Here is an 18482-nt window from a genome sequence, read left to right on the forward strand (position 1 = left end):
GACAGATCCCATTTAATGCTGAACTGACATTCAGAAACTAAAAAGCAGTGACCACACATATGTTTATACTTGGAGAAAAAAAATAATTCAATCTTTCAGTCAGTAGCTGTAAAATATGGTACTGAATCGGTTGACCTTTTCATATTTATTTACCCTTAAAGGACCTTGCCTGAATGAGCCATTAACACAGAAATAAGATCCTATTTACAGAATACTTTCTCAGAGCAAAGGGTTTCTGAAGATGTCATACAACAATTGTGTGTCATATTGGAGTACTGACATAACTAGAATCTCACCTAACCAACCAAAAACTAAGGGTTTTTTATAAAAAAAAAACAAATTTCTTTGTATGAGTGTCTACCAGCATGAGAATCAATACAGTACTAAATGAATTGCAGTAACAGCATATTGTCTCTTAAAATGTAGCATACTCTATGGAAAATCAGTAACAAGGGTCTAACTAAATTACCTGCTTTATGCTGAAACTTGACACAGTGTAAATCATAGTCGGATTGTTTGTAAGATCGTCTGGCCTCACCCATCTAGAGAATAGGGCTTTCTGCTTGGGGGAGAGCGCCAACTTGCCCAACTTGTCTCTAATTAAAAAAAAATGTCATTAAGTCAGTTGTTTATCAATTAATATTTTTACCAAATAACCTTAAAAGCCTAAATAAGGCACACACAAAGAAATGGAATGTTTAGTGGACATTTTAATGGGTTTACTGTGTGTCGGATTTTCTGCTTTCTGGAAAGCTCCCAACAGGGTTTTCCTGTTATTTCAACTACTGTGCCTTAAGTCTACTTAAAAAATGTACTGAAATATAAAACTGCAATTTCAGTGTTTTTGCATTAGCATGCATTTATAGTGGCTTGTTTAATATCAAGTACAAGATACTGAGCTTCTATTAGCAGCGTGATTATAAGACACAGCACCATAAGCAAATCTGCAAGTGAAATGCCATACATGTAGATATATATACAGTATATAGTTGAAGTCCCATGGAATGACTAGTGCATCCATAAAGGCTGTCCTTGGTTCTGTAGAAATATACAAGTAAGCTAACATGTCTGGCTGGCTCCATCTGTGGACAATCTCCATAAATTTATCTGACTGAAATAACCACTCTCTCTTTTCTATAGTTGGTCTACTAAGTAGTAGTTCCTCTATCAACTGAGCATGCCCAAGATCAATAATGCTGAAAAATTCTCTCTACCCAACTGAGCACACTGTACACCTCCACTATGGCTGCCCTGCTGTGTATAACCCCCCACTTGTTGATGTATGCACACAGCAGAATCATTTTCCAACAGTATGCGCAATGGTCTTGATTTCAATGTGGAGACAGCACTGCAGACTGCCCCTATTTTCCCGATATTCCAGTTTTGTATAATGTGCTAGTAGAATTGGTTTGAATGAGAGACATTCTGCTTATAATGCCACTATAGTTGTACCTGAGGCATGGAGCACTGTCTATTATCCCTGTGAGTTATGGCTTCCTAGAAGTCAGGTAATTCTTATTAAACCCTGTTACTTAGCTAGCTTGGATTGCAGAAATTGGAAGCTCTGTTAGCTCTATGTGACCATTCCTTTGTTTTGTTGATCAAGTAGGGCTGCTCAGCATGCCCAAAATGTATATCTGGAGGTAGTAATAATAAGTAGAGTTACTTTGTATGCTCCAAGGGCCCTGGCAGCAGAAGTACACTTACAATTACCTGCTCTGTTATATCTGTGTCCTGAAAACAGTAAATGGCTCTAGTTATAAGTAGGGTGCTCTGCTACCTCATCTCATCACAGAAAAGCCGTGTCCTATATAAAGAGCGACTCAGCTAGCTCAGCTGTATTGTAGCCCATTAATCAATTCCAAACAAGACTTGTTGTAGAAACTTTCCCTAATTTTCTGTGGAAATACAAATGGAGTATGGGAAGTAACTTCTGCTCCAGTGGTGAAGGACAACTTAACCTCTAACATTTACAGTTAGAGCAGAGTTACAGTAGAGCTGCTAGAGAAAATTATTTGAAAAATACTTAATTGTATGTGGAAGTTTTATTCTGAGAATTGTCTTTTTATCCTTTACTTTAATCTTTTATATCCTTCTCCACACCTTGTTCAAACATACAACCACAATGAAAAGGGTTCAGCAGTAGTGTCTAATATGATGCCAGCATGAACATCCTATAATGTTTATTTCTAGTGGGTAACTATGCACTGCCTTCCCACTTTCTACTTGGCACTTCCAGATGTAGAGGTCTCTGACTGAGCTAAGGGGTGGAAAAATTCTGACATGTAAAATGAAAAGTTCTGTATCTTGCAATGCTCACAGCTCCCATGGATTCAATCAATACTGTTACTAACAGAGCAGGAGTCTGTGCCACACACCTACTGAACAAATATGAAAATGGGACAGTCATGCAATAAAAAGCTCTGTGAGTTTAGTGCAGTTAGTTTATTCATAAATAAATGTGCTTACTTACGAGAATGGCATTGGAAAAGCAAAACGTTCTCTCAGGTCAACACTCATAAAAGGCACATACTCTATGCCATTTATCTTTGAAGTCTTCCTGTTAAATAAATACAATAAACAAACACCAATTGTTAGAAATAAGACACACTGGGCCAGATTCATTATCAAGAGAAAAGCTCATCTCATAAGTCAGTTCCAGATTTTCCCCATACAGCCTGATGTAATTTGATGATATCATGCGAAAACTCTGATTTAAAACATAAAAACATATAGGTGAGAGTCAATTTGATGAGAAAATACTTTTCTCCTAATTCAGTTCCAGTTTTAACCCTAGACTTTAAATATTTGGCAATATTTTCCCTGTATTATTATGTGGGCAGTGGCTAATATGTCTGCAACTCTTAGCAAGTGCATTAACTACCTCTTTTCTTCCAGAACTAAAAATGGTTACATCTTTTAAGGAAAGACTGTCAGAGTCTCCTGCACACCCCTATAAAATCATGGTTGGTTAAAACGGAATCATTTTAATAATGTAATGTAATGTTAATATCCTGATAAGCAAATCCAGAGTCACAGCTTTAAGATACAAATAAAACCTGTATTACAAATGCAAATGCAGACCAGGCCTTGAAATGAAGACTTTTAAATTGAAAACATGTGAGAATTGGAATTGTCAGGTTTGATGGCCTACTACATAACATTTTCATACAGAAGATACCTGTGTATTAAATAAATGTATTCATTAAGGAGGTGTTTATTTTATTTTTAAGGTCACAAAGACATAAATATTGTCATACCTGAGCACTTCAATCTCTTCAGATGTATACCTAGGACGAGCAGGGTCATTACTTGATGTTGGCCTAGTGCTTTGTGGTTTATCATTTAGGCTGAAGTCTGGTCCAAGAGGAAAGAAGGTTCTCGTTGGCTGGCTGGGTTTTGCTGCAGCTGCTTTGTCTTTAGCTGATAACTTGGACATGGAATCTTTTAAAGATTCTGCTCTAAAAAGAACAAAAAAAATCTTAATATGGATTTTTCTTTGTTTACAGGTTACTTACAACTGCAAGGGCAGTGTGAGATTTGAATGAAAGTCACCATGATTCTGACATAATTGTGTCTGGGAGGGGGAGTCACATCCAACGTTTCAAATGCACACAATTGGCCCTGCAAATTGACACAAATTGGATGCAATCTTACTAATCTTTCTAGGTCTGGATGTCATAATTTTTTAAAAACGATGTCTGTGCCAGATTCTTTAGACACAGTTGCTCTGTGCATATTAATGCTGGCCACTGTGGAAACCCTGAAGTTAGTGGAAGCGCTAGGGTACACCAGCATCAATACTTATGCATGAAGATTTGGACCAAGTTAACCCATTGCAAATTGTTCAACGATAAAAATGTCTGCATACCACTACAAGTTCATTTGAACAGAACTTCCTCTTTAACAAAAATGACATAGCCGTATTGTAGATTCTGATAGGAGAGTTTTACTCACCTGTCTAAGGCTTGCCGTGCTAACTGTTTGAGTTTTGCTTGTAGGTTTTGATCAACAGTTTCGTTGGACTATGAATAGGTATGAAAAACAGAGAAAGAAAGTTAAAAAAAATAAACGTTATATTCAGGTGAAGACAGATAAATGTTTCACATGCCATCAAGACTAGGCATTAGTAGAATGTATCTACACTGGAAATAGCTTATGTGCATGCAGCTCTTTGTAGCAGTGAGAATTCTTTTTCTATTTTCCATGAAAGATTTGCCTGCCTTCAAAAGTGACTACATTTTATTATTTATATAGATTTAATATAGAGTTTTTGACCTTTTTTTGCCAAGGCGTATGTTTCATTTGAAACTGCTAGGGGTTATTCTGATTATTACTTACACAACTGCTCACTGATTGGTATACTTTCAGTGTCAGCACTCTGGTGCCATTGCACTGGATAGCTAAATAGAGGAACAAGTCATGGCAAGTTATAAATTACCCACAGAGATAACTCAAAGTGCCCTTAAAGTAAAACTTCTATATTTTGCCAAATTGGTAAGTACAGGTATGGGATCCGTTATCTGGAAACCCGTTATCCAGAATGCTTCGAATAACAGAAAGCCTGTCTCCCATAGACTATTTTATTCAAATACTCCAAATTTTTTAAAATGATTACCTTTTTCTCTGTATTAATAAAACAGTACCTTGTACTTGATCCAAACTAATATGTAATTATTCCTTATTGGAAGCAAAACCAGCCTATTTGGATTTATTTAATGTTCAAATGATTTTCTACTAGACTTATGGTATGAAGATCCAAATCACGGAAATATCGGTTATCCGGAAAGCCCCAGGTCCTGAGCATTCTGGATAACAGGTCAATACCTGTACAACATTATTTACAATGTATATGAAAAGTCTGTACTGACATAAAATAATTTTTTATACCGTATTTATACACAGTTCCACTGCTTCTGAGTAGAGTTCAATGGCCTCTTCAGCATTGCCTTTACCATCTTCATCAAAGGCCTGAGTGACAAGGAAATGGGCTCGTTCAAGGTCCAACTGTTGCTTTGATTTTAATGGGCCAGCATTCTGTGCTTGAACTATGGCATTAAAGAAAATTAAAATCTGTTTAAAATTAACATACAGCCATAACATGAAAGCCATACAGAAACAATACAAATAATTGCCTTTAAATTTAAAAACATGCATAATTGAGTGTTTCTGACATTCCCAGCCTCAGGTCACCAGCTTTTGCTATAGATAACATGCTTCCTATTAACAAATGTCAGGCAGGGAAGGGTGTCTGGTGTGCCATAAACCCTACAGAATATATATTAAGCTCTCTATTTTCTTAATGCAGTCATTGGACTGATTCACAGCTAGGACCTGGGTAAGGTGAAAGGTAAAAACAAAGCTGAATAGATGTTGGAAAAACCATGAGCTGTTTATTCACCAACTATATCAGTGCTCTCAAACCCCTATTCCAGTGATCACCAACCAGTGGCTCGTGAGCAACATGTTGCTCTCCAACCCCTTGAAAGTTGCTCCCAGTGGCCTCAAAGCAGGTTCTTATTTTTGAATTCCTGGTTTAGAGACACATTTTGGTTGCATAAAAACAGATGTACTGCCAAACAGCGCCTCCTGTAGGCTGCCAGTCTACATAGGGACTACTAAATGGATTGCCAGCACTTATTTTGCACCACCAAGAAACATTTTTCATGCTTGTGTTGCTGCCCAACTCTTTTTAGACTTGAATGTTGCTCATTGGTAAAAAAAAGGTTGGGGATCCCTACCCTATTCTAACACAATACACATCTAAACAGTAATCCCTGATAGAAAAATAATACAACATATAGGCAACAACCCAAGGAGCATATAGAATAGTCAGTCATGAGTACCAGGCTATTGAATCCCTATGCACTCTTCATAATAATAAACCTTTACATACAGTATGTGTATTTACATATGAATAACCCCTCCTGAAAACATTTCATTCTGTGAAGACATGTACTTCCTCCTAAGAAATGCAGAGCAAGTCTTCCTGATCAGTTACATGCCTTTCAGCTGGCTCACCATTGTAAGAAACACTCCTTTTTAAACAATCGGTATCTCTGAGTTAGTCTTAGCTGATAATTTAACACTGCTTGGTACAGTTCTCTGTACACAGTGGAATATCTACAATACAGCAGACCCTGAGACTGGGGGAGCCATATCAAGGACCCACCCCTACTCCCTCCTACCTGAGTGTGTATTGCACTCGTACCTGCATTGTAAAGTGCTTCAACTCTCTCCATGTACTCATTTATTTTGCCTTGAATATTTTCTAGAGTTGATCCAGCCATACTGGCATAAATTAGGGCTTGTGCTGCTTCCTGCAAATAAAAAAAAAAAGTTAGCCATTGTTCCTGATATGTGATAGAAAAGGTCACAGTGCTTTTCATTTCTTTATAATAGGATACCCATGTACTCATGAGCATTTATGTATGCCTTTCAGTTCTAATGCAACAATGCATGTGTAAACTGATTTTATGGTCTATATACAGGACAACAGGAGGCCAACACTGAATACAACAGATTTTAATATTTTTCTGTGTTCAGCGTTGGTCTCTATCCCTGTGGGTTCAGACCTACATTGAAGCATGAGATTAGTTAACACGTATGTTGCCAAGTGCTGTTACACAGAAAACATATTTAAATAATTCCTGTGTACAAAGGATAAAGTGGATGAGCATCAATGTGCATCAGACTATTCCATCTTACTGAAGGATTGAAAAGAAAAAGAATTGACCTATTGCTTTGCACCTTCCCATCCCTCTTAGTCCAAAAACACAGACATATGTCTACCCCACAACATGTGTACATAATAAATACCATTAAGAAAGAGAAAGAAGTCCAGATTAACACCATTAAAAATACGTTAGGCACAGGGAGCCGAGATGCCACAGGATAGTGGGTTTAAAACAAATCTCTGCTGCAATATATATGCCGAACAATCCCACAAAATAATATGGTGTCGTGTTGTTGTGTACTGGTATCAGCCTTATATACATAGACAATGGTAATACACCATGCATAGCATCTTATACATTTAATTTGATATTACCGCAGCATATAACGTCTAAAATATTAATATCATAGCAGACTGCTGTGTTTAGACTGAAAGAGGCACTATCTAGGTGCGACTCTTAGATTTATTGCGGCGGTAGCAGAAGTTGGTTCCGTTTCCCAACCGAGCCCAATCCAAACCAACCCTTTCACCCACAGTATAAACCTTCCCAGGTACTAAAAGAGGTAATAAGTGAGTGCAGCTCTATGCTTGCTGCGGCGATGAACTTATGATTCCATTTACCCTCTGTTGCCAAGCCAACCCCTTCTCCCGCAGTGAACACCCTCCCGGTCGTTAAATAGGAGCAAAAAATGTACTCGATGGTAAAAACATTAATTGTGTTGTAGGATATAAAAGAAGCCGGGCCCAGCACCACAGCCACACCAACCCCTTCATCCTGTTGCATCTCGCCTGTATTTTTAATGGTGTTAATCTGGACTTCTTTCTCTTTCTTAATGATATTTATTAAAAGTTATGTTTTAACATATGTTGTGGGGGTAGACATATGACTGTGTTTTTGGACTAAGAGGGATGGGAAGGTGCAAAGCAATAGGTCAATTCTTTTTCTTTTCTATATTGGTTTAATTATTTGACCTTGGACAACATCGCTTGTTTTCTATTTGATGGGGGAGCTCCCCAGTACTCCTTACTTATTGATTTACTGAAGGATAGCACTGCACTGAACCCAGCATAACCCAGTTAACAGAACTGGATCACAGTTAAAAGATGTCAGAAATATGTCAGAAATACTGTAATAAGAATGCTAGGGTGAGGAAATGAGCTAAAGGAGATTCTGAAAAAAATATCATGCTTTACTACTACTCACACACATTCCTATCAATTGTATTTTTATTTATCAAATGATTGTAAATACAGAAAGGGTCTCTACACCGGTAACCAGCCTCAGCTGAGCAAGGTGAAGGCTTCAAGGCCTGACTACAGCAGTATTCCTATTATTCCTTATTCATAAGTAATATTATATACGAGGATTCTAGAATAATACTTGCCCCAACTGTTCCCAAATCAAAAAATGAAGGTATTTACCAAATTAAAATAATATGTATTTAGTACATTTATACTTATGATATTTCTGAATAGCCATATACAGTAAGTATAACCTTACTCTGCATGTACCAAAATGAAATATTATTTGATTACACAATGCAAATATATATCCTCACAGTTTGCATTTTATCTATTTCAGTGTGTAAACAAACAGGAATGCAGAAATAGGTTAAAACAATACAGTTGTTTTCCTGTGTGTGTTTGGGTTCCTAGTGATGTCTAAAGCTGTGTGTGTGTCAGGATTCCTAGTTTATTGTAGTGTGTTTCTAGCGTCATGTCTACATTCCGGTGTGTGTCAAGGTTCCTAGAGTCCAGTTTAGAGTCCTGTGTGTGTCAGGTTTTTTAAAGTCCAGTTTAGAGTCCTCTGTGTGTTAGGGTTCATAGTGACCAGCTTACAGTCTTGTGTGTGTCAGGGTTCCTAGAGTCCAGTTTAGAGTCCTGTGTGCGTGTCAGGTTTCTTAGAATCCAGTTTAGAGTCCTGTGTGTTAGGGTTCATAGAGTCCAGCTTAGAGTCCTGTGTGTGTGTGTCAGGTTTCTTAGAATCCAGTTTAGAGTCCTGTGTGTTAGGGTTCCTAGAGTCCAGCTTACAGTCGTGTGTGTGTGTGTGTGTGTGTTTTTTCCTAGAGTCCAGATTAGAGTCATGTGTGTGTCAGGGTTCCTAGGGTCTGAATAGAGACTTGTCTGTGTTAGGGTTCCTGGGTTCATGCTTATGGTTTATAACAAGCCGGGTGTATCACTGTGTCTAATCTATCTTCCCTGTCTGACATCACTTCCTAATCAAAAGAATGGGTAATGCAATAATGACTATGGTCAGATGGCATTTACTGTCCTATGTGGTGCTTGTCCAACTGGATTTTCTAGCCTTCTCTTGCATGACCAGCTTTTTCATGTACTCTGTCACCATAAAGTCAGCTGTACAGTGAAAAACTTCACCTGTATAACAGATTTACTTAAGTAATGCTGCATAAATAAAGAAAATACCTGTAACTTTAAACCTTATTTTAACAATTTATAAAGTTTCCGCTTTTTTTCAGATTCTGGTAGAAATAAGAGGAATCAACTATAAATGAACAATAATCCATGGTTAATGGATACAACGATGTGAGAGGTTGCCAGGGAAAACAGTTTTCTCTTTCAACATGCAAATATAGTACAGGTATGGGAGCTATTATCCAGAATGCTTGGGACCTGGGGTTTTCCGGATAATGGATCTTTCTGTAATTTGGATATTTATACGTTAAGTCTACTAGAAAATCATGTAAACATTAAATAAACACAATTGGCTGGCGTTACTTCCAATAAGGATTAATTATATCTTAGTTGGTATCAAGTACAAGGTACTGTTGTTCTCATATGACTCTCCAGGGTTTTTGTTACCCACCCTGCATGAACATTCCAAAAACTTGTTTTAATGACATGTTTTCTCCAACAGGCTTTAGCCAGTTAATAACTAAGTCAAGCAGATATACATTCCACCACATGAAAAATTTGGACATGGTTCCATTACCTGCCAGCAACAGAAACTGCTCTACAACATCAGAAACTGCGCTACAACTTCTAGCACGCTCTGAATAAATATCTGCGGTCAGCTAGAATGTAAATGCAAATGAAATACAGGGCATGCGTTTCTACAAGTGAGGCATAAACATATTCCTAATAAACTGTTCCACACCTAGGTTTACCTATTTACAGTGCAAACTTTAAGGCACAATACACACCTAAAAAAAAAACCTTTGCTAAAAATTAGCACGTTAAATAGGACATTTGTTGAGATTACACTCTGCCTATTGCTTTAATTATGCAAAAAAATCCATAATTTCCTAATTTTTGCCATTATAAAGCACCAGTTTGTTCATTATCAGGAGTATTTCAGTAAACTGGTGATTAGTTTTTATCAGTGCCTTTGAGTACCATATGATCCGGAAGTGACAGAAAGTACTGAAGTGAAACTGGGTTCATATTCTTGTTTAATGCCAGAAATAACAGAAACCATAGATATTTTTCAATTAACACAACAAGCAATAAGTATGTTCACCACAGCCTTATTCGTTCAGCTAATGGTGTATACTGTCCCTGTAATAAACAAAGCAGGAACTAGACATACAAATATTAAAATGTAAATGATATTGTGAGTAACTGGTTTATTACCCAGAAAAGCTTTGGAATTATGCCATACTTTAGCAACCAATTAAATTACCAGTGGAAACATGCGTTTCTTTGCCTTGTGAGGAAACTTCAGGCAACTTAGAAAACAAAGCCAAAACAAAGTATAGGACTTACTTATAATTAGGGGCCTTGCAGTGGCACATGAGTTTACATATTTTGGCCAAAGTGATTTACTAACACCTCATTTTTATGTTACAGTTTAGTAAATATTAAAGGCAAACTGTGCACTGGCAATCTTTCTCCTTCGTTATGTGTTTCATGCAACTTTAGCAGCTTAATTACTGTAATAGCTAGGCGAAGAAACACAAAATTTCCATTAACTGCCTGGAACAAATTCCTAATTTTATGACTATGGATTAAAGTTCTGTGTTTTATACAAAGAAAAAGGTGCAATGAGTCAGCACCTGCTGATAACAAGGCAAGATTACAATTAATTTTTGCTTTAATTTTTTTTATTTGGTTCAATTACATCTCAATTATCAGAATGGCTGTGCATTGCTACTTTTTTCGTTGGAACAAAAGGCAGTAGAAACAAAGTTTAACTACGCAATCTACGTCACTGATAGTTCACTCTTAAAGGGGTGGTTCACCTTTAAGTTAACCTTTAGTATATTATAGATTGGATTTTTCTAAGCAACTTTTCAATTGATCATTATTTATTTGTTAGCTTTTTTATTATTTGCCTTCTTTTTGTGACTCTTTACAGCTTTCAAATGGGGGTCACGGACCCATTTAAAAAATCTCTTTTTTGTGATTTTGGATTGAACTGTTATAATCAGCAGTTATCTGGTCGCTATCAACAGTTACCTGGTAGCTAGGGCCCGTTTACCCTAGCCAGACAGTGACAGACTGGAAGATGAATATGCGAGGGCCTAAATAAGTAATAGAAAGTAACAGTAAAACTGTAGCCTCACATAATTATGTAAATATCATTGCAAAAAACAGTATTTCTTTATCCCTACTTGTTCTCTGGTTCTGACTCTTGAAATGGCAGAAGTAGGTTCTCCATGTCTGTTGTTACTTGCTATGCTGCATCCTTTCAGGAATCAGAACAAGAAGTGCAGAGAATGTAAACAACCAGGCAGATCCTGCTTGCAAAACAATTACTTTAATATCACTGAACATGTTTTCTCTCACTAAAAAAAACAAACAGGTTTTGTGTGGAAAACCCCTTTAAAGCTAGTGTTTAAGCTGTTTACTTTTGTTTTGTATTGTATATTAATCCCAGACCATGACACCATGACAGCCTGCAGGTGTATAAATCATGAAACTAGCAAACTAGAACCTTGTATAAGGTCACATTGCCCCTTTCACGAATAAAGGTAGTCTCGTCTGATGGATCAAGAAGCGTTCCCCCACCAAATGAAAAAAACAAATTATGTTTGCCATTGGAATAGTCCAGTGTTAAGATTATTGACAAGAAATAGCAGTCCACAAATGTAGATGGAAGCTACAGCATTTTACAACTTTTTCTTTTCTGGACAGGAAGAGAAGGCGTAAATATGGAACATGGTTAGAGGTATGGACTTAATCCATATAAAGCATATTACTAATAAAGCACTGGATAATCAATACATAATGAGATTAGGGTTGCCACCTTTTCTGGAAGAAAATACCAGCCTTCCTTTATATTTATCTTTTTTCCCTATTAATAACATTGGGATCAACCATCATTTTAAAATACCGGCCAGGTGGCAACCCTAAATGAGATGCATTACCCAGAGAACAGAATATTTACCTTGTAATCGGTATTGATGCACAAAAACTTCAAAGGGTTTACACAAGCTGAGAAACAGTGAAGTTTATTAGGAATATCTAACGGTGGCCATAGACGCACAGATAATATTGTACGAAAAATTTTCGTATGATATCTGGAGCGTGTATGGTGGGAAAAGAGATTGGCAGAAGACTTGGATATCGGTCTGGTCGTTGATCGGGCTGGATGGAAAATTTTGATTGGGTGCCCAAAGATCGTCCATTGTTAGTGCTGAATTGTCAGATACAGGTAGAATTCTATTGTTTCTCCCTGTATATCTGATGGTACACGTGTGTACTGAAACTAATGATCTTTCTTGAAAAGAGCTTTTCCAAGAAGGGTCGTAATTGTTACTCCTATTGCCACCTTTACCCATCACCTGATTCAGTATCGGATTTACCCGCAGACTTCAATGTAGTTTTAAGACAATAAACCAGTGGGGGTAAGAAGACCTGGGGGGAAAGGGCAGCCGGGGGTCTGCTCTGCTCTATGGTTCGCTGTTCCTGGACCCTTTCATCGCTTTAAATTACCTGCGCCCCCTAAAGAAACCAGAGGGGAGACATACAGGAGAGCAGCGGGGAGGCAACCCTGTGGCTATGAATGGAACCTGAGCCTCTCAAAGATTTTTTTCCGTGCGGGAGCAAGTTACACTGCTTCAGAAAACCATCCAATATAGTTGTGGATCCCAATAGAGAAAACACAGAAATGGAAAGATTGCCCATGTGCAGAGTGACAGGTCAGTGATTAGTGTACATTGGGGGCTTGTGATACAGACTCGTGCATCTCACCTCTGCCTTGCATGTAGAGTCTCTATGGAACCTATTGATAGGCAGCTTTGTATACGAATTATTTGGGAGTGGCTGCAAGGAACTCGGTAACACAAACATGGTGCAATTATTAACCTATTATTAGCAGATCTCATTGACACACTAGACCGAGCTCTCTCCTCCCCGGTGTAGAAGAGAATGGGCAAGAGAGGCGACTTACCTTGTAATAAAACACGGCTTCCTTGTACCTCCCTCCTTGGTCATTGAGCACTGCCACTTTAGCGAACTTCACCGCATCCAGCTCCAAGGCACAGGCATCCATTGTAACACAGGAGTGATGGGGTTTGGAGAGGAAAGTGAGTCGAAAAGGGAAAGAAACTGAAAGTTAATCAGAGGGACAAGAGAAAACAAATCGGAGAATGACAGCTCATGCGTACAGACACTGCTAGGAGTACGGTGTCCATGTTAGGACATTTGAGTGAAAACTGACAGTGCCTCCTGCTCCCTCCCTTGTCTAAAAATCTCTGTGTAATTGGAAATTGTTTATCGTGCTGCCTCCCCTAGTTAAGCTCTGAGTAATCTCCTATGTGTAAGCGATGGTTCCGGGCTGCAGCATACTTCCTCTGTCCTACTCTCTCCTCCCTCCCACACCTCCCTCCGGCCTGCTCTCTGCTCTCCCAGGGCACCTCCCTCCTTCCTCCTCCCTGCTTCTTCCGTGCTGCAGATAGTTCCGGGCTGCTGCTCACATTTATTTTTTTCCTTTCAAATCCCTACTTCGTCCCTCCTGCTTCCTGATTCATCCATTCATCCATTCTACCTGCTTCCTAAATCATCAGGCCTGTCACTCTTACCCAACACCATCCCCAAAGCCCTTGTATTATATTTGTTAAAGGAACAGTAACACCAAAGAATGAAAGTGTTTTAAAAGAATGGCAATATAACCAATAAAACACTTTGAGATAAATTCAGTTCAGTCCCTCTTAGAGAGTATAGTACAGCCTGTCTTGGTGATTTTTTGTACTCTTGCCCTGCACTGGTAAATCGTTGTGTTTGCTTCAGAAAAACTATTATACTTAACAAGTTGCTGTGCAGCTATGGGGGCAGCAAGATACGTTTTGAAGGATCCCATTGTATACTATAGAGCAGGGATCTCCAACCTTTATTTACCTGTGAGCCACATTCAAATATAAAAAGAGCTGGGGAGCAACACAAGCATGAAAAAGTACCTTTCGGTGCCAAATAAGAACTGTGATTGGCCATTTGTAGCCCCTTTGTGGACTGGCAGCCTACAGAAGACTACTCAGTTTTTATGCAATTAAAACTTGCTTCCAAGCCTGGAATTCAAAAACAATTACCTGCTTGGAGGCCACTGAGAGCAACATCCAAGGGGTTGGTGAGCAACATGTTGCTCCCAAGCTACTAGTTGGGGATCACTGCTGTATAGCATATCTGTTGCGTATCCTGTGCCTTTTCTCCTTTTTCAGCTTTGAATGGCTGCCCCCATGGCTACACAGCAGCTTGTTCATATAAACTATAGTAGTGTTTCTGCAGCAAGCACATCAGTTGTACAAGGGCAGAGCAACTGTACATTATATTTTCATTACTTTAATGCACTTTCATTTTCTGATGTTACTGTTACTTTGAGTCATGAAGCACTAGTCAATGGATCTTTTTGCTTTTAAATAGGCAGGGCAGCCATCAGGGGGGGACAGGGGGGAGAGTTGTAGGGGGCCCAAGGGTAAGGTGGTCCCGGCCATGCCACACTTACTTGATTAGCCGGCCCCCCCATCTTTCTGAGAGCTGCTGACTTTGGGAAGGCATGGACGTTTAAGGGGCCCTGGCCACCAATTTTCTTATAATGTGGGGGGGGGCCCTGGCCACCAATTTTTTTTTCTCATGTGGGGTCCTAGCCACCAATATTTTTTAATGGGGGGCCCCGGCCACAAATGTTTTTTTATGGGGGGCCCTGACCACCAATATCTTTTTATTTTTTTATTAACATGTGGGAACCCTAGCCACTATATTTTTTTTGTTTTTTTACTGTGTGGTGGGGGGCGGACCTGTGGGGTGGGGAGGGCGGACCTGTAGGTGGGGGCCCAGGAAACGTTGACGTATGGGGCCCTATGATTTCTGATGGCGGTCCTGTAAATAGGGATACTGTTACGTCTCTTGTAACTATTATATGCTGTTTTAACACTCAAATTAATGGCTGACAGAGCTCAAAATAAAAGTTGTAGGTGTGTGCTCGCCACGCACTATGTGCAGGTAGAATGAGGCATGTGACAAGCCAGATTAATGAGGGAGGTGGGTGGAGAGAGTAGGAAACATAACAGATGGAGCAGACCCCAGGTCTACTTTCTTTGCATAGGGAGCCGTGATATTACAGCTCACCTGTGACTCACCCACAATTTTTAGTGCATGGCGGATGATCCACTATTTTGGTGCAGGGGAAGTTTGGCCTGCAAAGATAGGATAGGACCCAAAATTAAGTAATGGAGGTTGGCGGAGGAAGTAGGGAAAAGGTCGGAGAAGGTATGCTACAGCCCAAAACTATCCCTTACACATAGGGGGAGAACAAAGAACCAAACTTGGGAGGCACAATAAAAATGTGTTAGTAACCCAAAAGGGAGAGGGTCATACTGTCATTTTGCACATACTTCTATCAGATAGTCCTTGTTTTTGATGGTGGTGCCTCCTGAGTGCACACGGCAGTGTACGGATTAAACATAATTAAACAATGTAAATATTCTCTTCTCTGGTTAATGCATCTCATTATGTATTGATTATTCAGTGCTGTATTAGTAATGTGCTTTATATGGATTACTTCCATACCTATAACCAAGTTCCATATTTACACCTTCTCTTCCTGTTAGGAAAAGAAAAAAATAAAGAAATGCTATATCTTCCATCTACATTTGTGGGTCTGCTATTTCTTGTCAGTAATCTTAACACTGGACTATGCTAATGGAAAATACAATCTGATTTTTAATTTGGTGGGGGGATGATTCTTGATCCATCAGACAAGACTTACTTTATTCGGGAAATGGACAATGTTTCAATACACAAGTTTCTAGTTTGCTAGTTTCATGATTTATTCACCTGCATGGAACAGACCCTTTTTCCTTTGGGGGCAGGTCTTGTTTATATAGGGGGCCCATGACATGTGAGGCATCACAGGTCACCCACAATATTTAGTGCATGGCGGATGATCCTCAATTTCGGTGCAGGGGGAAGTTGGGCCTGCAAAAATTATTTTGTGGGTGGGCCCTAAAGTTATGTCACTGGGAGGGAGGTGTAGGGAGCAGCAGGGATTCTGATGCCAAGAGTCGAGTTTGGAAACTCGCCTCAGGCAGCAGCAGCTCCCGAGTTACCAGGGTTGGCAAAAGAGCCGAATTTCCGGCTCGCAATTACTCTCTCTGCCCCCCCCTGGACACGCTCCTGTACAAAAAAGTAAGCGCTTGGGAGAAAGGGGGGTGGCATCAGAGGAGCCATCTGAGGTGGCAAGAGGCATAGAATTGCCCATGGGAGACAGGTCATAGAAAGTAAACTGCAGTCCAAAACTATCCATTATACATAGGGGGAGAACAAAGGATCAAACTAAGGAGGCATGATAAAAACAGAAAGTAGTAACAGAAATTTTAGACTGAGAAGGGAGCAGGTCACACATTTTGCACATACTGAGCTGTGCTCAGATTAATATTGATCCAGTTCTGCCTTTTAGTATTAGCAATATAGACATGGCCATCATGTTTGTGTAGCACACCCGTAGGTGGGCCTGAGATATGTGTTTGAGTAGTGTGACTTGCTGCCAGTGTGCCCCAGCACCCTTGGATTATGAGCAACTCCCAGCGGGCACTGATAAACCAGATTGAAATATACTGCAGCTTGGTGGTTGCTTTAAACAAGATTAACTTCTTTATTGAACAAACAGGCAGTTTAGAAGCATCACAGTTGTTAGATAGTAACCTCTTCAAAACATTCAGATCAGGCAGTGGAAACCATCACACTTTGAGATAAATTCAGTTCAGTCCCTCTTAGAGAGTATGGTACAGCCTGTCTTGGTGATTTTTTGGCACTTTCCCTGCCAATGTGTGCTCTCCCTATTAAACTTTTAAATACTGCCACCTACTTGGCAACAAAGAACCAGATCAGATTCCTCATACATCCAGGAACAGGGTCTTTCACCCAGGGCTCACTAAGGCTATGGGCACACAGGCTAATGGATCCAGCTGTTGTCAGCCTGCGTATTTTTGCAGGCTGAGAGAAGCAGATCTGCTCAGTTCTCCTGCTTCACTGATTTGAATCAGCCTGTGTGCGCTCACAATAATGAAGAAAAAAGAAGAAGATGCACTTATCCAATCAAAGACGGTGTACTTAAAGTACCTCCAACACTTTATTGGTTGCGGAAAAATCAAACGTTTCTGGGGCTTCTCATCCCCTTCGTCAGTGATCAAATACACACACACATGTGCGCTCACACACAGCGGAGCTGAAGCCTCCAGACTGACCTCAACTTCAGCTCTGCTGTCAATGGAGCAGGGGCACAAAACAGACCTGATCAGCCTGCAAATCCACTTTTACCTTTACAAATATTGTTTTCTATTAAAGTCATTTGAGCAGAGTGTTAAAAGCCCCACACCATTACAGTATGTGATTACTAATTGGTTTATATGTTTTTGCGACTGCATTTTAAAAGGCTGTTTCTTTTCAATCTGCTTGTTTTATGGTAAAACTTCAATAATATATTTGAAACCAAAAAGCCCCACACTTGGCTGCCCATAGGGTTTTGGCCACCTAGGTGGGCCCTAAGTGTGGTCCTGAGTCATTGGTGGGAAACAGTTTCCTTTCTCTGGGTTAAAGTAGTGCCTGGCAGTTCCTTAGTTGGCCAGAAGGGGTATGTTCTAAAGCAACCCATGGATGTTGCTCCCGGTGGCCTGGCTTGAAGGCAAGTTATGGTTGCATAAAAATAGAGCCTCCTGTAGGCTGCCAGTTCATATAGAGGCTATCTAATAGCCAAACAATGCCTTTAGTTGGCATCCCCAGGAATGTTTTGCAGGCTCACTGACATGGGGCTAGACATATTGTCAATTTCCCAGCTGCTCCAAGTCATGTGACTTGTGCTCTGATAAACTTCAATCACTCCTTACTGCTGTATTGCAAGCTCGAGTGATATCACCCCTCCCTTTTTCCCCCCTGCAGCCAAACAAAAGAACAATGGGAAGGTAACCAGATAGCAGCTCCCTAACACAAGATAACAGCTGCCTCCTAGATCTGAGAACAGCACTCAATAGTAAAAACCCATGTCCCACTGAGACACATTCAGTTACATTGAGAAGGAAAAACAGCAGCCTGCCAGAAAGCATTTCTCTCCTAAATTGCAGGCACAAGTCACATGACCAGGGGCAGCTGGGAAATTGACAAAATGTCTAGCCCCGTGTCAAGATTTCAAAATTTAATATAAAAAAATCTGTTTGCTCTTTTGAGAAATGGATTTCAGTTCAGAATTCTGCTGGAGCAGCATTATTAAGTAATTCATTTTGAAAATGTTTTTTTTTTCCCATGACAGTATCCCTTTAAGTTCAACCCCTCCTAATGAACCCCAGTGCACATATATACACACACTCATACCAAGCTAACTATACCTTCACAAATATAAACTATATATACCAATATC

At 39.6% G+C, this 18482-nt stretch overlaps 1 protein-coding gene across 3 annotated transcripts in view; it reads right to left on the minus strand.

Annotated features, from left to right (window-relative positions):
- The window catches only part of capn7.L (calpain 7 L homeolog), a 39323-nt gene extending 25849 nt beyond the window's left edge, over window positions 1-13474 (minus strand). Inside the window, exons 1-7 of one of the 3 annotated variants that reach the window (XM_041566035.1) lie at window positions 13029-13474; window positions 6212-6320; window positions 4891-5048; window positions 3958-4025; window positions 3261-3461; window positions 2474-2560; window positions 470-596 (exon numbers count right to left, since the gene is read on the minus strand). In XM_041566035.1, the coding sequence (XP_041421969.1) occupies window positions 470-596; window positions 2474-2560; window positions 3261-3461; window positions 3958-4025; window positions 4891-5048; window positions 6212-6320; window positions 13029-13130 (852 nt within the window). In that variant the 5' untranslated portion in view covers window positions 13131-13474. Of the gene's footprint in view, window positions 1-469; window positions 597-2473; window positions 2561-3260; window positions 3462-3957; window positions 4027-4890; window positions 5049-6211; window positions 6321-13028 lie in introns of those variants that run through there. The other 2 variants (XM_018267495.2, XM_018267496.2) reach the window with 2 other exon arrangements.
- Between the last annotated feature and the right edge of the window lie 5008 nt (window positions 13475-18482).

This window comes from Xenopus laevis, chromosome 6L (genome assembly GCF_017654675.1).
Source record: "Xenopus laevis strain J_2021 chromosome 6L, Xenopus_laevis_v10.1, whole genome shotgun sequence".
Classification (NCBI taxonomy): domain Eukaryota; kingdom Metazoa; phylum Chordata; class Amphibia; order Anura; family Pipidae; genus Xenopus; species Xenopus laevis.